General features: G+C 41.6%; 1 protein-coding gene across 2 annotated transcripts in view; it reads left to right on the top strand.

Moving 5' to 3' along the window:
* The window catches only part of nbeaa (neurobeachin a), a 1,012,857-nt gene that overhangs the window by 93,478 nt on the left and 894,715 nt on the right, over positions 1 to 24,664 (top strand). For both annotated transcript variants that reach the window (XM_078545316.1, XM_078545315.1), the window contains exon 2: positions 19,567 to 19,798. In XM_078545316.1, coding sequence (XP_078401442.1) covers positions 19,567 to 19,798 — 232 coding nt within the window. The remainder of the gene's footprint in view (positions 1 to 19,566; positions 19,799 to 24,664) is intronic.

Here is a 24,664-nt window from a genome sequence, read left to right as displayed (position 1 = left end):
TGATACTATCACTATGCCAGTGTCTCCCCTACCCCACGTTGGCTTCTGGTCAAGCAACATCTCAGTGTCATATTTTGTTTTGTAATGCTCCTGTGAAGTGCTTTGGAATGCTTTATTACGTTAAAGACATTATATAAATGTAACTTGTTAGTGTGATCTCAGACTTGCAAATAATGTCACAGGAAATCTTGTTATAAAACAGAGACTATTTTTTCACTGTTTCATATGGTTGAAGCAATTAGTTTTTTTAGCTGAGGTTGGCATTTGGAGGTACTTTTCTGTCACTGGAGGGGTCTGATGTTTGTACTGAGACTGAAGATGTTTTTGTGAAGTGGATTAATGCTATACTTAGACATTGAGGAATAGTCAATTAATCAGACACCTGACCACGGTGAATGACCAAATGTTCCAGATTCTGGTCTCTGAAGACTTAACTGATTTTGCATCTTCTCCCCTCAAAAAAGGTATTGCATTCGAGTCATTCATCATGTATTTTTGAATTAAAGATTGGGAGACTTATGAACCTATATTTTTTCATCAGAACTAATCTGAATTTTAATGTGTACGTTATTCACCAAAATGGGTGATGCTTTATTTTGCTTTTGCTTTCTGAGTCTAACATTCAATTTAACAGAATGCCAAATGTTCTGCATGTTCACAAATTTCATTTCATATTGACTTTAAATATTTTACTTGTAGAAAAGTGAAAACAAAAGTAATAATACATGAGAGCAGTCAATCTGTTAAAATAGGATGGAGATGTATTGTTAATTTGGATTAAGTTATATATATTTTTGTACAATTACCTTGTTCATTTGATGGTGCACTTTTTATATATGCTTCTTTCTTATCAAGTGTGTATTTTTCTTAGGGCAAAAGAAAACAAATTCACGTGTCACTGAATGTATAGAAGTTCTTTGCTCTCGACAACTAATGCAGTGTCTGAGATGATAGAAAATGCACCCCAGAGAGCTAATACAGAGAATGGATTGTTAAAAACAATTCAGTGTCTCCATTAAATGTTAAAAAGTTGTCGATATTCTGAAAGATGGCATCTCGGGAAATGTTTTTGTGAAAACCTGAGGCTGATGTGCCTTCGTTGGAAGTGATTTTATCATTTTCTTTTTTACAAATATAATGTATTCAATAAAATAAAATGTTTCCTTCCAAAGGGCAAGTCTTTCTTTCCTGTTCCTTCTGAGCCTCTGGTTTATTCTTGTTCATAAAATCATGGAAAGATACAGCACAGAATGAGGCCATTTGGCCCATTGTGCTTGTGCCCAATCCATGAGTGGGCTATCAAATTAGCATCTCTCCCATGTTCTTTCCTCATTGCCCAGAAAATGTTTCCTATTGGCACATATATTCAATTCCGTTTTTAAAAGTTATTATTGAACCTGTTTCTATCAAGCTGTGCATTACCCTCAACCCTTCATTACCTCATCAAAAACCTCAATTAAGTTAGTTAGACACTATTTGCTCCTAACAAATCCATGCAGGCTTTCCTTAATGAACCAACATTTATCCAAATGACTGCTAATTTCGTCCTGAATTATCAGTTCTAAAAGTTTTCCCGCCATTGAGGTTAAGCTGACTGCCCTGTATTTGCTGGGCTTACCCATACACCCTTTTTTACCAGTGCCTCTGCAATTTCTCCCCTTTCTTCTCTCCGTTACCTTGGATGCATCTTATCCACTCCTAGTGACTTATCGACTTAAGTGTAGCTCTCCTAACTAATACCTTTTCTTTATCAAAGGACAGTAACTTGTCCCTTGATGCTGAAATCAGCATCAGGATTGCCAGGATCACAGCTGTCATGTCAGAATTCAGAAGTCAAATGTGGATCATTAGCAAACTAACCAAAAATACAAAGCCCCGCATGTACCGTCTTGTGTTCTCAGCGCCCTCCTTTACAGTAACAAACTTACATGCACAACTTATGTAAACCTAGAAAAGCAGCTGAGCAGTTTCCACTTCCACTGTCTCAGGTGAACATTGGGCATCCGCTGGCAGGACAGAGTGCTGAATATGAAAGTACACCAGCATGGAGGGATCCATAGCATGTTTGCCCTCTTGTGTCAGCGGTGACTCTGTTGGCTGTGTCTTGTGAGCCTAATGGATGACTGTTACACCTCCAAAGAAATGCTCAATGACGAACTTGCTATCAGCACGCGACAGGTGCGCACATCTGTGATACAAGAATGTCTGCAAGCAAGAATTCAAGTTGACTGGGATCGGAGTTAATACATGGGAAGACCTCATTGCTGACTGGAATGCCTGTAGTCAAGCAGCCAGGAAGGGTGTGGAAAAAGCAGAGGACAAAAGAAATGACCAGATGGTGGAAAAGCAAGCCTACTGGGACAAAGAAACAACTGTTTACCTTGGGCCAACACTATTCCTCTATGCTAGCTGCACAAGGGGTTGCCACTCATGAATCGGCTTCTACAGCCACAGTAGATGATGTTCAATCCAGAAGTGACATACAGCCCAGGTGCAGTCCATTGTCTCCTGAGACAAAAGATGTCATAATTTGCCCTTAACAAATCTGTGCTGGCTTTCCTTAATAATCCATATTTGCCCAAGTGACAATTTTATCCTGAATTTATCATTTCTAAAAGCATTAAATTGACTCACCTGTAGTTGCTAGGCTTATCCTTACACCCTTTCTTGCCAGTATCCCTACAATTTCTACTCTTTTCTTCTCTGAGTTACTTAGCATATGTCTTATCCTCTCCTAGCGACTTAACAACTTTAAGTATAGCCCGCCTATCTAACATGTTTTATTTATCACTTTTTAGCCTAATCAGTGCCTGAATTACCTCCTCTTTGACTATGGCTTCGGCAGTATCTTTTTACTTAGTAAAGACAGGTGCAAAGAACTCATTTAGTGCCTCAGCTATGCACTCTGCCTCTGTACATCAATCCGCTTTTTGGTCCTGAATCAACGCCACTCCTCTTGCAACCCTCTTACTATTTATATCACTTTAGGAGACTTTTGGATTCCCTTTTATGTTAGCTGCCTGTCTTTTCTCACACTCTCTTTGCTTCTCTTATTTGCTTTCTTCACTTTCTCTTGAACTTTCCATATGAATTAGGAGCAGGAGTAGGCCATTTGGCCCCAAAACCCTGCACCGCCATTCAATAAGATCATGGTTGATCTGATTGTGGTCTCGGCTCTACATTCCATCTACACCCAATACCTTCGATTCCCTTGTTAGTCAAGAATCTAAGTCACTCAGCCTTAAAAATATTCATTGGCCCTTCCTCCACCGCTCTCCAGGGAACAGAGTTCCAAAGACTCACGACCCTTAGAAAAAATGTCTTCTCATCTCCCTCTTAAATGGGAGACCCCTTATTTTAAAACTATGTCCCCTAATTCTAGTCTCTGCCACAAGGGCAAACTTCCTTTCAGCATCCATGCTGTCAAGTCCCCTCAGGATCTTATGTTTCAAAAAGATCACCTCCCATTCTTCTAAACGCCAATAGATACAGATTCAACCTGTCCAACCTTCATGAGTTAACCACTCCATCCCAGCTATCAGTCCAGTGATCCTTCGCTGAACTACATCTAATGCATTTATATCCTTTCTTAAATAAGGAGACCTAAACTGTACACAATACTCCAGATATGGCCTCACCAACACTCTGTAACTGTTGTAAAACATCCCTACCTTTCTATTTAATTCCCCTGGCAATAAATGACAACATGCCATTTGCCTTTCTAATCACCTGCTTTTCCTGCATACCAACTTTTCCTGATTCATGTACCAGGACACCCAGATCCCTCTATCCCTCTGAGTTCTGCAATTTCCCTCCATTTAAATAATTTGCTGCTTTTCTATTCTTCCTGCCAAAGTGGACAAATTCACATCTTCCCACATTATACTCCATTTGCCAGATTTTTGCCCACTCACTTAACCTATCCATGTCCCTTTGCAGACTTATGTCCTCTTCACAACTTAATTTCCTATCTATCTTTGTGTCGTCAGCAAATTTATCAACCATACATACAGTCCCTTCATCCAAGCCATTGACAAATTGTAAATAGTTGAGGCCCCAGCACTGATCCCTGTGCCACTCCACTTGTCAAATCTTCCCAACCACAAAATGAGCCATTTATGCCCACTCTCTGTTTCCTGTTAGCTAACCAATCCTCTATCAATGCTAATATGTTGTCCGCTACACAATGAGCTCTTATTTTACTTAGTAACCTTTGATGTAGCACCTTGACAATTGCCTTCTAGAAATTTAAGTACAACCACATCCACAGGTTCATCTTTATCAGCTCTGAAGAAGTCATACGGACTCAAAACGTTAACTCTGTTTCTCTCTCCACAGAAGAGGTATACTGCATCTGCGGTATTTTGCTTTTATCTTCTTTATCTACGTTGCTTATTACTTCCTTAAAGAGCTCTAATAAATTAGTCAAACACGACTTCCCTTTCACAAAACCATGCTGACTCTGCCTAATTACAGTGAGATTTTCTAAGTGCCCTGCTATAACCTCCTTAATAATAGATTCCAGCATTTTCCCTATGACAGATGTCAGGCTAACTGGCCTGTAGTTAACTGTTTTCTGTCTCCTTCCTTTCTTGAATAGAGGGGTTATATTTGCTATTTTCCAATCCACTGCAACCTTTCCAGTAGCAAGAGAATTTTGGAAAATTAAAATCAATGCATTTACTATCTTCACAGCCACTTATTTTAGAACCCTAGGATGAAGTCCATCAGGACCTGGGGACTTGTCAGCCTTTAGTTCTAATAATTTTCTTAGTATCCTTTCCCTGGTGATTGTATTTGTTTTAAGTTCCTCCTCCCTTTCACCTCCTGATTCACAATTATTTCTGGGATATTATTTGTGTCTTCTACAGTGAAGACAGATGCAAAATATCTGTTCAACGCTTCCAACATTGCCTTATTTCACATAATTAATTCCCCAGGTATGCTCTCTAGAGGACCTTCGCTCACTTCAGTTACTCTTTTCCTTTTTAAATACCTGTAGAAACTCATACTATCTGTCTTTATATTTCTAGCTAGCTACTCCCCCCCCCCCCTTAATTTTAATCATTCTTTGCTTGTTCTTAAATTCTGTCTAATCTTCTGACCTACCACTAATCTTTGCAAAATTGTATGCTTTCTCTTCCAATTTGATACTATCTTTAACTTGGTTAGTTAGTTGCGGATGGTCCATTAGTCTGTTAGAGTCTTTCTTTCTCACTGGAATATATCTTTACTCAACATTATGAAATATCTTCTTAAATGTCTGCCACTGCCACTATTGACCTACTCCTTAACCTATTTTCCCAGTTCACTTCAACCAGTTCTGCCTTCATGCCCTCACAATTGCCCTTATTTAAGTTTAAAACACTAGTCTTAGATGCACTCCTCTCTCCCTCAACTGAATGTGAAATTCAATCATGTTATGATCACTGCTACCTAGAGGCTCCTTTACTATGAGATCATTCATTTTGCCTCATAGCACCAGGTCTAGAATAACTTGCTCTCTGGCTCTAGAATGTGCTGCTCTACAAAATTGTCCCCAGAACACCATTAACTCATCTTCCAGGCTACCTTTGCTGATCTGATTTGTCCAGTCTATATGTAGATTAAAATTATCCAACCCCATGATAATTGCAGTGCCTTTCTTAGAAGCCCACATTATTTCTTCCTGTATACCCTGCTCTACAGCATTGTTACTGTTCAGAGGCCTATAAGCAACTCCCACAATTGACTTCTTCCCTTTGCTAATTCTCATCTGTACACAAACTGATTCTGCATCTTGGTCTTTACAACTGAGGTCATCTATCACTATTGTACCAATGTCATCCTTAATTAGCAGAGCAACCATACCACCCTTTCCTAGCTTCCTGTCCTTCCTAAATATCAAGTACCCTTGAAGTCCCAACATTGGTCACCTTGCAGTCATATTACTGTCGTATTAGATCATATGTATTTATTTCTATTTGAGTTGATAATTCATCAGTTTTGTTGTGAATGCTACTGGCAGTCAGATACAGAGCCTTTAGTTCTATCTTTTTATGACTTTTGCAAACTCTGGCCCTATCTGCTATCGCACTTTTAAGTCTGCACCTTCTGTCCATTCCTGCCATGCTCTGATTATCATTACCCTTATTGCTACCGTGCTCTCCTCCCTTGCCCTTTTCCCTTAATTAACCACATCGTCCCTCACATGATCCGTCACTCCCACTATTTAGTGTGTTCCAAATGTTCATGGCTCATGTTAATAATTTAGAGGTAATTTTTAGCTCTGGGAAGATTAAAGTTATAAAGGGTAAGGTAATTAAAATTTTGGGATTTAGAGATTGCCAGAATACCTAAAAGAAAATGACTGTTCAGAAAGATACCCATGTTTGTTTATTAAAGTCAGAGCAGAAGAGAGGGAATCATTAAAAAAGCAGGTGGGCTTACTTAGCTGGAGAAGGGATAATTGGCTCAGAGGTCAGCTCGAGGATAGATCAGAGTAGGCTATGTTGTCATCGAGATGGGTGGAGCTCAAGGTTCTCTGCTTTAAATTTATTAATGTTCTTTAGTAAGCAAGAGGTTCCATACCAAAAAGGTGCTGCTGTTAGCAGTCTTCAGATACTTAGGGCTCAGAGGAGTTCTGGAAGCTTTTCGATGCAGCTGAGAATTGCAGTTTGAAACTCATGTGGTTTGAGACTCCGAGAAGTCCTGGGAGCTGTTCAATGCAGTTAGGGCTCAAGAGAAGTCCGGGGGAGTCAAGAAGCTGGCAGAAGATCGCTGGTAATGTGCTGGAGAGGGTTAGGGCTCAGAAGAAGCCCTGGGAGCCACTTATGGCTTAGTGCAGCTGGGAGACGAGAGTTTGGAGAAGCCCAGGACGGTGTCAGCTTAGTGAAGCTAGTGGTCTGCGAAAGAGCTGAAATTGTGCTGGTAATCAGAGGCAGCTTTGTGAATCCTGTGGAACACAGTCTCAGGAGATGAGATTGAACTATTGGGAGGTGAACAGTTGTTGAGGAAGTCCAAGCCAGGGTGGCATTTGAGGGAATTCAGAGGCTAGATCTTCAAAAGTGAAGAGTTGAAATCCTTCGTTGGAGAGAAAGTGTTTTAACAAGATTTTATGACTCAGAGTGGTCACTGATGTGATTTCTGAGAAATCCAAGGTACTTGTCTTGGTCATGTCTGCCATTTAATGTGAAGTATGGTGTGCTTGACCACAGTTTGCCCGTTAACTCAGATTTACCTCCTGTTAATCCTGAATGCATACGAATTAGGAGTAGGCTACTCGGCCCCTTGAGCTTGCTGCGCCATTTAATAAGATCATGGCTGACCTGAATGTAACCTCAACTCTAAATTCCCATCTACCCCCTATAATCTTTCAGCCCCTTGCTTATCAAGAATCTATTTACCTCTGCCTTGAAAATATTCAAAAACTCTGCTTCCACTACCTTTTGTGGAAGAAAGTTTCAAAGACTCGTGACCCTCGTCTCTCTTAAGTGGGTGATTCCTATATAATGGAAGCATAACCTCCCTACCTTGGTATTCAATTCTCCTTGCAATAAATAATAATATTCTATTAGCTTTCCTAGTTACTTGCTGTACCGCAAACTAACTTTTTGTGATTCGTGCACAAGGATGCCTAGGTGCCTCTCCAATCTCTCACTATTTAGACAATATGTTTCTTTTTTTATTTTTCCTGCCAAAATGAACAATTTCACATTTTCTCATCTTAGACTCCATTTGCCAGATCTTTGTCCACTCACTTAACCTATCTATATCCCTTAGTGGCCTCCTTATGTCCTCTTAAGAACATACGAATAAGGAGCAGGAGTAAGCCACTAGGCCCCTTGAGCCTGCTCCACCATTCAATAAGATCATGGTTGATCTGATTGTAACCTCAACCCCACATTCCTGCCTACCCCTGATAACCTTTTACCCCCTTGTTAATCAAGAATCTATCTAGCTCTGCCTTAAAAATATTCAAAGACTCTGCTTCCACTGCCTTTTGAGGAAGAGAGTTCCAAAGATTCACCACCCTCAAGAGAAAAAAATTCTCCTCATCTCTGTCTTAAATGAGTGACCAGTTTATTTTTAAACAGTGCCCCCTGGTTCTAGGTTCTCCCACCAGACGAAACATCCTCTCCACATCCACCAAGGCGCTTCTTACTCTTCTAATCTCCAGCGGATACAAGCCTAGCCTGTCAAACTTTTCCTCATAAGACAACCTACCCAGTCCTGATATTAGCCTAGTAAACCTCTCTGACTGCTTCTAACGCATTTACATCTTTGCTTAAATAAGGAGACCAGAACTGTACACACTACTCCAGATGTGACCTCACCACTGTCCTGTACAGCTGAAGCATAACCTCCCTACTTTTGTAATCAATTCCCCTCACAATAAATGATATTCTATTAGATTTCCTAATTATTTGCTGTACAGGCATACCAGCCTTTTGTGATTCATGCACTAGGACACCCAGATCATTCTGAATCTCGGAGTTCTGCAATCTCTCACCATTTAGATAATAAGCTTTTTTATTCTTCCTGCCTAAATGGACAATTTCACATTTGCCCACATTATACTCCATATGCCAGATCTTCGCCCACTCACTTAACATATCTATGTCCCTTTGTAGCGTCCTTATTTACCATCTTCACAATTTACTTTCCTACCTATCTTTATGTCATCAGCAAATTTAGCAACCATTCCTTGGGTCCCTTCGTCAAAGTAATTTGTATAAATTGTAAAAAGTAAGGCCCCTGGACTGATTCCTGTGGCACACCACTCATCATATCTGCCATCCAGAAAAAGACCCATTTATGCCAACACTCTACTTTGTGTTAGCTAGCCAATCTTCTCGCAAGGCCAATATGTTACCTGCTACACCATGAGCTTTTATTTTCCGCAATAACCTTTGATGCCTTCTGGAAATCTAAGTACAGTACATCGACCGGTCCCCCTTTATCCACAGCACATGTTGCTTCTTCAAAGAACTCCAATAATTTTGTTAAACTAAATTTCTTTTTTGCCAAACCATGTTGACTCTGTCTGATTACCTTGAATTTTTCTAAGTGCCCTGCTATAACATCTTTAATAATAGCTTCTAATATTTTCCCTATGACAGGTGTTGGGCTAACTGGCCTGTAGTTTCCTGCTTTTGTCTCCCTTTTTGAATAAAGGAGTTACATTTGCTATTTTCTAATCTAATGGAACCTTCACCGAACCTTCGGAATTTTGGAAAATTAAAACCAATGCATCAACTGTCTCACAAGCCACTTCTTTCGAGACCTTAGGGTGAAGGCCATCCAGACCTGGGAATTTGCCAGCTCGCATCCCCAACAATTTGCTCAATACCACTTCCCTGGTGATTGTAATTTTCCTGAGTTCCTCCCTCCCTCCCTTCCATCTCCTGATTTACAGCTATTTCCAGGATGTTACTGGTGTCCTCTATAGTGAAGACCAAAGCAAAATACCTGTTTAATTCCTCCACCATCTCCCTAGTTTCCATTATCAATTCCCCAGATGTCCTTTCTATAGAAACTCTTACTATTCGTCTTTATATTACTAGCTAGCTTTCTCTCGTACTGTAATTTTTCCTTCCTATCAATCTTTTTGTCATTCTTTGCTGTTCATTATATTCATTCCAAAAGCCTGACCTGCCATCCCACCCGTCTTTGCGCAATTATATGCTTTTTCTTTAAGTTTTATACAGTCTTTAAAGTTTTTAGTTAAGTACGGGTGGTGGGCCCTCCCCCTTAGAATTTTTCTTCCTCATTGGAATGTATCTATTTTATATATTCTGAAATATCCCTCTAAATGTCTGCCATTGAAACTTCATTGACCTATCCCAAAAACATTCTATGAACTCCTCATCTATGCTATCTTTGCCCATCTGATTTTTCCAGTCTACATGTAGATTAAAACCCCCCATGATTATTGCTGTTCCTTTCTGACAACTTCCCATTATCTCTTCTTTTGTACCCTGTCCTACTGTGTAGTTACAATTAGGGGCCTGTACACCACTCTCACAAGTGACTTCTTACTTTTATCATTTCTCATCTCAACCCAAACCGCTTCTACATCCTGGTTTCCTGAACTTAGGTCATCCCTCTCTAATGTGCAAATGCCATCATTAATTAAGAGTGCCACCCCCTCCACCTTTTCCTAATTTTCTGTCCTTCCAAAATGTCATGTACCCGTCAATATTCAGGCCCCAATCTGTCATCTTGTAGCCATGTCTCTGTAATGGCAGATCGTATTTATTTATTTCTATTTGTGCCATCAGTCATCTGTATTGCTTTGAATGCTATATATGTTTAGACACAGCGCCTTTAGTTTTGTCTTTTTACTGTTTTGTAGCGTCTAGCCTTATCTGCTGATTTAGATTTATGATCCCTGTCCCTTCCTGTCATGGCCTGTTTATCAGGTCCCTTATTAGTACCTTTCTCTCTTACCTTGTTTCTACTCTTTGGTTTACCACATTTTCCCAAAGTTGATCCCCTGCCCCTATTATTCAGTTTAAAACCCTCTCTACTTCCCTAGTTATGCAGCTCACGAGGGCACCATCCTCAGCACGGTTCAGGCGTAGACCATCCCAATGGTACAAATCCTGCTTTCCCCAATATTGGTGCCAGTGCCCCATGAACCGGAACCCACTTCTCCCACACCAGTCTTTGAACCATGCATTAATTTCTCTAATCTAGTTTGTCCTATGCCAATTTGCATGTGGCTCAGATAATAATCCAGAAATTATTATCTTTGAAGTTCTGCTTCTTAATTTGGTGACTCACTCCTCATACTGACTATGCAGAACCTCCATCCTCATCCTGCCTATGTCGTTGGTACCTACATGGACCACAACCACTGGATCCTCCCCCTCCCACTGCAAGTTCCTTTCCAGCCCTGAGCAAATGTCCCGACCTTGGCACCGGGCAGGCAACATAGCTGAATGGGCTCTCGCTATTTGCTGCAGAGGACAGTGTCAGTCCTCTTCACTGTACTGTCCCCTACTTCCACTACATCCCTTTGTGTTCCCCCCAATTGAATGGCTTCCTGTACCACAGTGCCATGGTTAGTCAGTTCATGCACCCTGCAGCCTCCACTCTCATCCAAATAAGCTGAAAGAACCTTAAACCTATTGGACAATTGCAGAACAAAAACAATTACCTGGAAAAACTCAGCAGGTCTGGCAGCATCGGCGGAGAAGAAATCAGTTAACGTTTCGAGCCTTCATGGCCCTTCGGCAGAACTGAAGCATAGTTAGAAGAAGGGAGAAATATAAATTGGTTTAAGGTGGGGGGGGGGGGGGTGGGGAGAGAGGGACATTGAGGGTGTGGTGATTGTGGAGATGAGCAGTTAATCAAAAGATGTCACAGACAAAAGGGTCAAAGAGGTGTTTTGTCTGAGAAAAGTGCTAATTAAGAATGGAGGACAGGATATTCAAAGTACAGCTCTAGTGGGGGTGGGGTGGAAAGGCTAACAAGGTTTTAGTTTTAGATTTAAAAATAATGGAAATAGGTGGGGAAAGAAGAATCTATATAAATTATTGAAAAAAAAGCGGGGGGGTGGGGGGGGGAAGAAATGGGGTGGGGATGGGGGGAGGGGGAGTTTAAGATCTAAAGTTGTTGAATTCAATATTCAGCCCGGAAGGCTGTAAAGTGCCTAGTCGGAAGATGAGGTGCTGTTCCTCCAGTTTGCGTTGGGCTTCAACGCAAACTGGAGGAACAGCACCTCATCTTCCGACTAGGCACTTTACAGCCTTCCGGGCTGAATATTGAATTCAACAACTTTAGATCTTAAACTCCCCCTCCCCCCATCCCCACCCCATTTCTTCCCCCCCCACCCCCCACTTTTTTTTCAATAATTTATATAGATTCTTCTTTCCCCACCTATTTCCATTATTTTTAAATCTAAAACTAAAACCTTGTTAGCCTTTCCACCCCACCCCCACTAGAGCTGTACTTTGAATATCCTGTCCTCCATTCTTAATTAGCACTTTTCTCAGACAAAACACCTCTTTGACCCTTTTGTCTGTGACATCTTTTGATTATCTGCTCATCTCCACAATCACCACACCCTCAATGTCTCTCTCTCCCCCCACCACCTCCCCCCCCACCCCCCACCTTAAACCAATTTATATTTCTCCCTTCTTCTAACTATGCTTCAGTTCTGCCGAAGGGCCATGAAGGCTCGAAACGTTAACTGATTTCTTCTCCGCCGATGCTGCCAGACCTGCTGAGTTTTTCCAGCTAATTCTGTTTTTGTTTTGGATTTCCAGCATCCGCAGTAGCTTTTAGCTTTTTGTTTTTATCTTTGGACAATTGCAGAGTCTGACACTCCTGCCGTCTGGGTCTCTGTAGCTGTTTCAGCTACAGTCACACCTTCCTGTCTCTGACCACCTTCCAGATCAGTAGATCCTCTCCTAATGGGTGTGATGGCCTCCTGGTGCAAGGCATCCAGCTAACTTTTCCCCCTCCCTAATGTGTCGTAGTGTCTGCAGCTCAGCCTCTAGCTGAATGACTCTGAGCTGAATCTCCTCAAGCTGTAGACACTTGCTGCAGACGTACTTGCCCTGGATAACACTGGTATCCAGGAGCTCCCACATGCTGCAGGCATGACACATCACCTGTCCTGCCATACTTATTAGGGCTCCTTGATGCCACAATCTGTCAAATGCTGCCTTGATGTCAAAGACAGTCACTTTCACCTCACCTTTGGAGTTCAGCTCTTTTGTACATGTTTGAACCAAGGCTGTAATGAGGTCAGGAGCTGAGTGGCCCTGGTGGAACCTAAACTGGGCGTCATTGAGCAGGTTATTGTTAAACAAGTGCCTCTTGATAACACTGTTGATAACCCCTTCCATTGCTTTACTGATGATGGAGAGTAGACTGTTGGGGCAGTAATTGGCTGGGTTGAATTGTCCTGCTCTTTGTGTGCATTGCATACTTGGGCAATTTTCCACATAGCTGGATAAATGCCAGTGTTGTAGCTGTACTAGAACAGCTTGGCTAGGGGCATGGCAAGCCTGGAGCACAAGTCTTCAGGAATGTTGTCAGGGCCCATATCCTTTGCAGTATCCAGTGCCTTCAGCCATTTCTTGATATCACGTGGAGTGGATCGAATTGGCTGAAGGCTAGCATCTGTGATGCTGGGGACTTCCGGAGGAGGCCAAGATGGATCATCCACTCAGCACTTCTGGCTGAAGATTGTCGCAAATGCTTCAGCCTTATCATTTGCACTGATGTGCTGGGCTCCCCCATCATTGAGGATGGGGATATTTGTGGAGCAGCCTCCTCCAGTGAGTTGTTTAATTGTTCACCACCATTGACGACTGGATGTGACAGGAGTGCAGAGCTTTTGTGGGATTGCTTAGCCCTGTCTATCACTTGCTGCTTACGTTGTTTGGCACGCAATTAACTAGTCCTGTGTTATAACTTCACCAGGTTGGCACCTCATTTTTAGGTATGCCTGGTGCTGCTCCTGGCATGCCCTCCTGCACTCTTCTTTGAACCAGGGTTCAAACCCTGGCTTGATGGTAATGGTAGAGTGGGAGATATGAGGTTGCAGATTGTGTTCGAGTACAATTTGCTGATGGCCCACAATGCCTCGTGGATGCCCAGTTTTATGTAGAACCTATGTAGAACCTCTTTCCTAATCCTATCTATGCCATTGGCACCTATGTGGACTGCAACCACTTGATCCTCCCCCTCCCATTGCAAGTTCCTCCCTAGCCCTGAGCAAATGTCCCAAACCCTGGCATCGAGCAGGCAACACACCTGTCTGGACTCTCGCTCTGAGCTGCAGAGAACTGCGTTTATCCCCTGACTATATTGTCCCCTACTACTACGACATTTTTATTTACTCCCCCACTTTAATGGCTTCCTGTACCATGGTGCTGTGGTCAGTTCTCTCATCCACCCTGCAGCCCCTGTTCTCATCCATGCAAGAGCCTCGAACCTGTTGGGCGACTGCAAGGCCTGAGGCTCCTATACTTCTACCTTGCGGGGCCCCACAACTGTTTCACTCACAGTCACACCCTCCTGTTGCTGATATGGACCAAATCAGATGTCGCTAGCCTAAGGAGTGTGGCTGCCTTCTGGAACAAAGCCTCCAGGTAACATTCCCCCTCCCTAAAGCGTTGCAGTATCTGTTGCTCGGCCTCCAGCTTAGTGACTCTGAGCCGAAGTTCCTCGAGCCGCAGACATTTGGTTGCCCTGGATCGCACTGATGTCCACGAGCTCACACGTGGTGCAGCCACACACATCACCTGCCCTGCCAACTTTATTGCATTGTGATCAAATAGTTATTTGATTATTTTCTTAAATTTTTTATTATTTTGTCCAGTTTTGTTTGTGCTTAAATTCATATATTTCAACAGTGGTTCTACTTATTCTGGTTGACATTGCCGATTGAAATTCCCTAGTTTCAATAACCTAAATAGGAAATATTCACCAGCCAATTAGCTACCTGCTTCCCTGCAATTACATACCTTTATTTTTGTTTCTGAACCTTTGAATACTCACTGCTCTCGCCTTGAATTCTCTCCGCTTGGCCCCGTTCTCGCCGCGAGATTGGGCCGATTGCGCTCCCCCCCCCCCCTCAGGCTGCGAGCTCGGGGCCGCACGGACCCCCCTCGGGCCACGAGCTCGAGCCTGCACAGCTGAGCTCGGGCCTGCTCAGGCTGCAAGCTCAGGCTGCCTCGTGCCGTGAGCTCGGGCTGCTCTGCACTTGGCCAAAAAGTCTTGTTTTTGCTTTTAGACTGTGCTGACCTTCATTCTGCTGCTAACACTTAGTCTGGACCTATGCTTTGTTTCTTTAGTACAACCATTATCACTCCCTTTGCCTTTTGTTCCATGCTATCCTTGTCATTTAATGTCCCTGCCACCTAACCTATACCTGACCATCCCTTTTGTTTTACCTGAGCCTCCACCCTTTTTCAATAGCATGAAGCCCATTGCGTTTCTACCTGTCTTCAGTTGTGAAGAAGAACCATAATTGGACTCAAAGTTAACTCAGTTTCTCTCTCCACAGATTCTACCAGACCTGCTGTGTTTTTCCAGCACTTTGCAGATGCTGGAGGTCACAAATAAAAACAGTATTTTGCTTTTACTTAAGTATTAGGTTTTATCTTTTATACCACAGAAAGAGGCTAATTAGACATATCGTGCCTAGGTCGCCTTCCCAAAAATGCTATATGTCACATCCTCCATGTTTTTCTTTTTACAGCAATTTGCATTTATTTGGGCCATTTAACGTAAAGCATCCTAAAATATTTCATAAAAGCATAGTAAGGCAACAATCAGCACCAAGCCAAAGAAGGCGATATTGGGGGTGATTCAAGGTTAATTAAAGTTTTAAGGTTTTAAAGAGAGCCTTAAAGGAGAAGAGGGATTTGTAGGTAGAGTGATATAGGACATTCCGGAACTTAGGACCTGTACGACAAACAGCAATGAAAGAAGTTAAACATAATCACGATCAGTTTAATTTGAGGGATTGGGGTCAGGGAACTAACTGGTCAGTGAGCACAAGGGTGATGGGTGAGAGGGTTTTTGAGCCAGGCAGGATATTTGGGTGAGCTTAAATTTATGGAGGGTTGAAAATTGGATGTTGGTTAGAAAAGAACTGGAATAATTTGGTCTGGAGATAACAAAAGCATGTATGAGAGCTTCAAAGAATCTGCTTTTTTCTCTGTCCAGTGTTTCTGCTCAAGCTCACTAATTTTTAATAGTTTTCTGTAGTTATTCTTGCTGATTATATAGCATGACATTTTGCAACCACATTTTCTGTGAAAAATACTATGGTAAGCGTTTTGCAATCAATTCAGTGGTGATTTTAGTCTATAGGAGTTATTACCCAGAGGATGCTTCTTTCGATAGAAGAAAGATCGGTGCATCTTCCCAACTAATGGAGATAATAAGTTCTTAGTAACACACACAAAGATAGTAGAGGGCAGAAAATTTGGAAAGGTTCTTTAAAATATAGGTCAGCCATGTGTCCAGCTTGGCCTGGAGCTGCGGCCACTTTGTAAGTATCTCTTCCAAGACGATGAGAGAATCTAATAGTCCTCATCCAAAAAAGATAATGGCAGATCAGTAAGGCTTTTATTAATAAATGAACTGTACCCTGCAAGCTACAGAACTCAAATTAGAGCTTATTGAAACTCAAATTTATTTTGGTGGTGGAGTTGTGAACAATTGCTCGAGTTGTTGTTCTTAAAAATGGGTGAATGGTTGAATGAAATGATTCACCTTAAAGTCCAGGAGAAAACTTAGGTTGCTGTTGGAAAACACCAAGAACTTCAAAGTTGAATTTAGATTGATTCCAACCCGAGATGGAACATTCCCAACTGAGCTTGGGAAGTAAAATTTTTCCAACTCTTATGGGAACAAAAGCCAAGTTGCCAATGCATTCTCATAAAGAAGTATGAGATAGAACCTGAGATTAGAGCTATAGATCCCAAAAAAAGGCAGAAGTTCCAAATCTCATCCAGAAATGCAGATTCCTGAGAAAGGAGAAATGTTAGGGTATCATCTTCTCATTATTCCTCAAAGCTCCACCACACAGCGACTTAGGCTGAACTTTGCTATGTGCTTTTGGTACTCAATTAAGTAATACAGCCTCCAAGGTGGAGTTTTACCTGAAGGCTTCATTCTGAGTTATACTGCCATTCTTACATTTAACACAAGAGCACTTTTTAAAATCAAAAACAACAGTAACAAAAATGTATCTATGCCTTTACAAAAGTAAAATAACTGCAGATGCTGGAAATGTGAAATAAAATTAGAAAATGCTAGAAATACACTGGTGGTCAGGCAATGTCTGTAGACAGAGAAACAGAACTAATGTTTCAGGTTGATGATCTTTCGTCAGTTTGTCCATCAAAGTACGCTCTTTTACAATTGGGCGATTTCAATGAACACAACTTAATGCTCCCCACCTCTAAATTATGGATGACTGTGAAGTTTATCAATTCCTGAAGCCCACCCACACACAATTATTGTCAGTGCAATTCTGATTTTGAAACAAATAACATTGTTACTGAGTAACTTGACTAAAGAATTTTAATAGCTCTAAATCCATAAATTGCATAGGATATTTTGCAAGATGGTAAAATTATGACAGATAAAATTCAACGCAGTTAAGTGCCAGATGTAACACGTTAGAAGAAAACAGATGGTGGATATCTTAATTAAAAGTGCCACCTTGCAATGGGAGAGGATGAAAGGGGTTTTGGAATGATCGTTGATTCAGTACTTAGCATGTCAAGCCACTACAGAGTATCAATCAATAAAGCAAACATCATTCAGCATGTTATATTGTTCTATCAATAGTGCTTAATTACAAGGCTTTCATGAAATAGTGCATCCATCATAGAAATTCTTTTTATTGTTCATTGCAATAAGTTATTGCTGATTTAATTTAAATTCACTCTAATTATTTATTTTTACTTTATATGTTAAAAAAGGCCCTTTCTGTCCAAACTGCTGACATTATTCTATAGTAAGAACTGTGCATTAGAGCTTAAATGACTTCTGCATTCAAATCTCCTGTTTGCCTGTGTGAATGGCCAATTAATCATGAGCAGGCTGGGTAAACTACTTGCTATCAGGCCACTTTTTGCCCTAACCATATGTTAAAAATGTTGCAGTCACTTTATGAAAAAATATGGCTAAGATATTGTGAACTGTGACAGATTTCCCTTCCTCCAGGCAGGTTGCTTGTAAAGACAGTACTTCTCACCAGGTACCACTGCCATGCCTGCCATTGCCCAAATCCACGCCCCCCCACCACCATCCTTCAGGAGCCTGTGTGTTGCATGAAAACTTGACCATACATGTATTCACTATACTTCGCGCCACTGACCTCTTGCACCAGCAACAATTTCATGTATTTGTGTAGCAGGGTATGCCTGCTGCACTGATGGGCCATGACTTGCCAGTGCACCTTAATTTTTAAATGTTTGTCATTACTTAGCTACCATTATGTCTTTCAAACTTTAGTGAGGGAATATAGTGGAGTGATGAAACTTGGGGATATGCATGAGGCCAGAAATGGAGGAGCGCAAAGATCTTTAGGGGTGGGGGTGTGAATGGGAAAGTTGCAAGCCTAGAGAAGGTTAGATATTGAGAGGGGTATGGCCATGAAGGTATTTGAACACGGATGAAAATTTTCAAATCAAGGTGTTGCCAGACATTGTCATTGTAATTCAGCAAGCAGGGGTGATGGGTGAACATGACTTGGTGCAAGCTAGGCTGGTGCAAGATAGGAGGTTGGCTTGGAGAGTCTGGAGGTGATGAAATGAGGGTTATGGATGAGGGTTTTTTTTTTTAGCAGCAAATGAATTGAAGCAGGAACAGAGAATGAGTGACATTGTGGCGATGGAAGTAGGCGATCTTGGTGATGTACACAGTGGGAGATGTGGTGCCTTTTGAGAGCAGCGAAAGAATCATTGGCGAGACAGTGGCATCTTGGACTAGTAACCCAGAGGCCCAGGCTAATGCTCTGGGAAAGTGGTTTCAAATCCCACCATAGCAACTGGTGAAATTTAAATTTAATTAATAAATCTGGAATATAAAGTTAGCCTCAGTAATGGTGACCATGACAACTATCATTGATTATTGTAAAAGTCCATCTGGTTCACTAATGTCCTTTAGGGAGGAAAATCTGCCATCCTTACCTGGTCAGCTGGTCAGCGGATGACACAAAGATTGGCCGGGAGGTTAACAGTGAGGTTGAGTGTCTTGGGCTACAGGAAGATATAGACGGGATGGTCAAATGGGCAGATAAGTGGCAGATGGAATTTAACCCTGAAAAGTGTGAGGTGATACACTTTGGAAGGAGTAATTTGACAAGGAAGTATTCAATGAATGGCATGACACTAGGAAGTTCTGAGGAACAAAGGGACCTTGGCGTGTGTGTCCATAGGTCTCTGAAGGCGAAGGGGCATGTTAGTGGGGTGGTGAAAAAGGCATAAGGGACACTTGCCTTTATCAATCGAGGCATAGATTGCAAAAGTAGGGAGGTCATGTTGGAGTTGTATAGAACCTTGGTGAGGCCACAGCTGGAGTACTGTGTGCAGTTCTGGTTGCCACATTATAGGAAGGATGTGATTGCACTGGAGGGGGTGCAGAGGAGATTTACCAGAATGTTGCCTGGATGAAACATTTAAGTTCTGAAGAAAGGTTGGATAGACTTGGGTTGTTTTCGTTGGAGCAGAGAAGACTGAGGGGCGACCTGATTGAGGTGTACAAGTTTACGAGGGGCATGGACAGGATGGATGAGGAGCAGCTGTTCCCCTTAGTTGAAGGGTCAGTCACAGGGGGGCATAAGTTCAAGGTGAGGGGCAGGAGGTTTAGGGGGGATGTGAGGAAAAACCTTTTTACCCAGAGGGTGGTGATGGTCTGGAATGCACTACCTGGGAGGTTGGTGGAGGCGGGTTGCCTCACATCCTTTAAAAAGTACCTGGATGAGCACTTGGCACATCATAGCATTCAAGGCCATGGGCCAAGTGCTGGTAAATGCTTTGAAACTGTTTAAAAAGATGAGACTGTTAAGTATTTTTTGCTTTTCTCTGTCTTTCCCCATGACAGCTGGTTGGTGGGGAATTTGATTTGGAAATTAACTTCATCATTCAAGATGCAGAGAGCATAGCATGCATGATAGAACTTCTGGAACACTGTGATGTCACCTGCCAGGCTGAGATTTGGAGTATGTTCACAGCCATTCTGCGCAAGAGTGTACGTAACCTTCAAGCAAGTACAGAGGTTGGCCTCATTGAACAAGTGCTATTAAAGATGAGCAAAGTGGATGACATGATAGCAGGTATTAATTATTTAAGTCACGCTGATAACATTGAATCTGTTTAAAATATAGGGCCCGATTTGAACTCTGTGCAAGTGGATGGGTTTGAATGGGTTAAAATTGGGCCCATAGATTTCATAAAGTTTGGCTCACTTGATGCTTTTTGCCTTTTTATGTTAAATAAGAGGCTGCTGCGAAAAATAAATTTGCAAAGTAAAATTCAGTGATTTTGATTGAGACATTTATTGTTTTTCACCAAATATCAAGTATGTCAATTGTGAAAATAATGAAGCAATTATATGTATCTCTCCCCTACCCCTCTCCAACTTCACTTCTCTCACTCTGCTCCATTCTGCTTTTTACTCTCTTCCACTTGTGTTTTTCACCTTCCCCCAGGCCTGTTTTCCCCTTTTTTCTGCTTGTTTTCCGCCCTTGTGATTGCTTTTCTCACTTCTGGAGTTATTTTTCACGCTCCCACTTGTATGTTTTACTCTTCTCCAATTGTGTTTTTTTTCTGGCTTTTTATTGTCTCCCTCACTTTTGCTTTCTTTATCTCTTATTCACTTCCCTCAGTTTCATGTCTCCTTCTACCTTTGCATGTTTTTCTCTTCTCTATCTTCCTCTTCCTCCTATTTCTTCACGCTTCTTCTAGAATTACAGTTGCCACACGGGAAGACAATGAAACATATGAAAGTGAAGGACAGGAAAAGACCTCTTCCATATTATCCTGGTGAAATATATACATATTAACTCCCATGCACTCCATCCACCACCCCACTAACCAGCCACCAATGCTTGAAGGGCAAAAGATCCAAGAATCTCAAAGCAGATTTAAGACAAAAAGTGAACTCTGGGGAGTTCTTCTCTGCTCCGTCGGCAATCAACTAGAAAGCCAATCCTCAACATCTCACCTTCTATACAAAGGATTTTGTCCTTAGTCAGAAGTTCATCCAACAACCTTTTGAATGTTTGCAGCAAATCCCCACTCACTCTTTGAACTGGTTGTGATTCTGAAAATAATTCCTGCAACTAGCCTAATTTGATGCTTACGTAGTTTATATTCGTGCCTACTGGTCCTCTCTTGCCAAAAAGTTCAAATGGTCTATCAACGTGGACCAAATCTCATGTTTTCATTATTTAAAGACTTCAATCATGTCTCTTTGAAGCCTATGTCTCTATATTTTATTCGGTATAGCTGAAAATAGGCAAAAATTAATAAACAGATGTGGAAAATACAGAAAGCAAAGACTTGAGCAAAGGAGTTTTGCGATGTTTAATGGTATATACTCCACTATAAGACGTCCAGTGATTAAGGCAGATGAGCTGACAGCATAGATAGATGAAAATATGACATTATAGCTGTTACTGAAACATGGCTGAAAGAAAGACAGGAATTGTAGCTCAATATTCCTGGCTACAGGGTATTTAGACAATATAGAGAGGGAAACAAAAAAAGGAGTGGATTGGAATATTGGTTAAAGAAACAATTACAGTTGCAAAGGTGTGGGGGTGGTGGGTGCTGATATGTCAGCAGGATCATGAGATAAGGCCATTTGGATTGAGCTGAGGAGCAAAAAAAAAGGGTAATCATTCTGCTTGGAGTATATAGGCCCTAAGCAATCAGAGGGAGATAGAGCAAATATGTAGGCAAATTCCTGTGACGTGTAGAAGCAATAGCAACTTATATTTATATGGCATCTTTAGTGTAATAAAAGCCTCAAGACGCTTCACAGGAATAAAAGAAAACGTGACACTGCGCCGCTTAAAGGGTCATTAGGTCAGATAATCAAAAGCTTGGTCAAAGAGGTAGTGCCGTAATAGAGGAAAGCAAGTTAGAGAGGTGGATATGTGTGGGGAGGGAATTTCAGAGCTTAGGGCCCAGGCACCTGAAGGTGTGGCCACCAATGGTAGAACAATTAAAATTGAAACTGCACAAGAAGCCAGAATCAGATGAGTGCCGACATATTGGGATGTCGCGGGGATGGAGCAGATTGCAGAGATAGGGTAGGGTGAGGCTATGGAGGGATTTGAAAACTAGGATGAGAATTTAAAAATCAAAAAGTTGCTTGACTGTGAGCTAATGTAGGTCAGCGAGCATTGGTAATTGGTAGCTGGAGGGTAGTTGGGGTGGGGGAAGGTGATAGTCTGGACAGTGGGGGTGGCGGGTGGCGGGGGGGTAGTGTTGGGGTGGTCGACTGGGTAGTCGCGTGGATGGGCAGGCAGTGGGAGGGTAATTACAGGTAAGAGGGTTGAAACCGTCATAGAGTATTTCCACCTGCTTCAGGTTAGAATGTCCAACATTAGTACTTTTTACAAAGTTACTTTAATAAACTCCCCTTTGGTGCAGCAATCTTATCCTTTAAATAAGCTAGCAAGGTTCTGTGCTTGATCTCAACTCTATCCTGAGTTAATTAAATCATCTATGGAAGCAGTAGGAGCACTATTATAACCTTAGTCCCCCTATCTTAGAAAGGGAAAAATAAGTCATCAGAGGGAAATGACAGGTTGAGAGGGTGGTAGGGGGGTTGGTCAGGGGTTGAAGGGTGGGTGGGGGGCAATGGTAGGTCACTGGGGTGGTTGGAGTGTAGCCAGGGATTGGAGGGTTGGTGGGCTCAGCGGTGGTGGTGGGGGTGGGGGGGGAGGGAGGTGGTGTTGTAGTTGGGGGTATAATCAGCAATTCCATTGGGGATCGGGGTGAGGGTGACGATCACTTGTATAGTTACCCAGGAGTTAGAAGGTTTTAATCCTTCTAACTTTCCCTGGACAACTATTCTGCTAAGAGAGTTGGAATCAACTCTGATTTAAATTGGAGCTTTGGATGGTTCCCAGTTCGGGGTAATTTTGCCCATCAGAAGTTTAAACTTGGCAATTCCCGTGCAGTCCTTGCGTGGGGACTTCCTGGCATCCTCCCAGCTATAACCCACCGGAGATTGGAAGTTCTGGCCCAATATGGTGGAGCGTCAGCACAGATTTATGAAAGAGAAATTATGTTTGACAATCTTCTGAGTATTTTGAAGATGTAACTAGTAGGATAGAGAAAGGGAAACTAGTGGATGTAGTGTATTTGGCTTTTCGAAAAACATTTGATAAAATGCCATACAACAGGTTTGATCTTTTTCGCATCTCGCCCCTTCAGGCATAAACCTTGCTGGGGTGCCCAGTTTTCTTGGATGTTGGGCTATGGTGACCCCTCCCAGCTGCTTGTTGAGCTCCTCGTCATTTTACACAAAATTAGGACTCACGGAATTGCTGTAATGTATTAGCATGGATTTAGGATTGATTAATGGAACAAAAACAGATGGAGTAAGCTTATTGTGGTAACTAAGCACCTTTTAAACTAGGCAACTTTACTTAGTATTAGAATATGGCTCTTTAAATATTAGGACATTTAAGGCTCGTTAATATTTTGTATTGTATAATGTAGTCTGCAGTATGTGCCATAATAGTGCAATGAAATTACAGATGTTTTGATTCATCATAACCAGTGTCATCAGGGATTTGCTAGCATTTTAAAATTAATTTAAGCAATTTTTAAGTTGTCATTCTACCTCTGACTTTCTGTCTATTTACCATTGGTTTTAGCAGTTGCCTATTGCAGAATTTGCCATGATGACTATCACCTTCTCCTTCTGCACCAGTCTACTCCTTCCACCCCTTCTAAACGTGCTATAAATACATTGGACAAGAGCTACGGGGAAAAAACTCTTATCAAATCATGTGGTTTATGCTTCCTCCTCTGGTCATAGGAACAACTTTTAAAACTTTTTTGTGAAAGATTTGCCTTTGTGATGAAAAATGTGCTTGAACAGCTGTCTGTCAAACCAATGGTTTGTTTATGTTAATCAGTGATCAGTGGACTCAGTGATCATGTTGGATCCTGCAAAAAAAAAACCTTGCTTGGAACAGTCTAGTTATACCACAGTTTCTATATTGATGCAGTGCAAAAGCTACATTACTGGATTTGACGTTGCTGCTCTTAGGGCAATGTGAATTTTAGTAAGCAGGAATTCAGCTCTTGATCACTATCCAGTTACACCTGCAGTTGATATGCACCACTGTATGCAAAGAGAGGATTGTTTTCGGCTCTGGTGTCCTTCCCCAGAGTGCAATAGCTTGCCAACACTCACCATCTTGAGGAAGTTGTCTCAGACTGTTTGGGCTTCATTTTGGTTGCAGGAGAGCTGTAACTGGTACAAAATGAACTAACTTTAACAATTCTTAATGAAATAATGGATATACTAATACACATAATTCTCTAAAATTCTTATACCTTTGGGCGCATCACTGTTTGTGCATTAAAATATGCTTAGACAGCAAAATACTTTAACTGTGTCCAGTATGATGCAGAAGCAGCAGTGGAATTTAATGCTAACTGTTTGAATTGTTCCAAAACAGATTTTGAAGTTCTGTGTTGGTCTCTCTGACTGCAGTCTTCTGTAGATTTGTTTGTGGTTCAAGCATTTTTAATGTGAAAATTTAGAAATTTCGGTTTAGGTGGTATCTGAAAATAAGCAATATTTTTCTTTCAATTTTCTTTACTACTGTCCTTATCCAGAGGCTCCAAGTGACTATCCTTTGCCAAGTTTGAACCTAAGTGAATGTGCATGGCTCAAATTGACATAGCACTGAGTCATAGGGGAGCTTACATTTTTACTTTATTTCAGATCAACATTTAAATGAAACTAGAAGTCAGAAAATATTAAAACCATATGCAGGATATCCGGAATGAATGGGTGTGAAGCTGTAAATAAGATAAAAATAAGCTACCTGTGACAGAACTAGGACAAGCTTTTCAACCTATGTGACTTAGAATTGAGATTCCCAACATTGCTAGTTTATTTTCTCGAGTTGCATCCTAGCTTGTGTTCTTCACTTGCAATAACATAA

The sequence above is a fragment of the Cetorhinus maximus genome, chromosome 7, assembly GCF_964194155.1.
Source record: "Cetorhinus maximus chromosome 7, sCetMax3.hap1.1, whole genome shotgun sequence".
In the NCBI taxonomy this organism is placed as follows: domain Eukaryota; kingdom Metazoa; phylum Chordata; class Chondrichthyes; order Lamniformes; family Cetorhinidae; genus Cetorhinus; species Cetorhinus maximus.
Note: the sequence above shows the minus strand (reverse complement) of the source record. Positions and strands in the feature narration are given on the sequence as shown.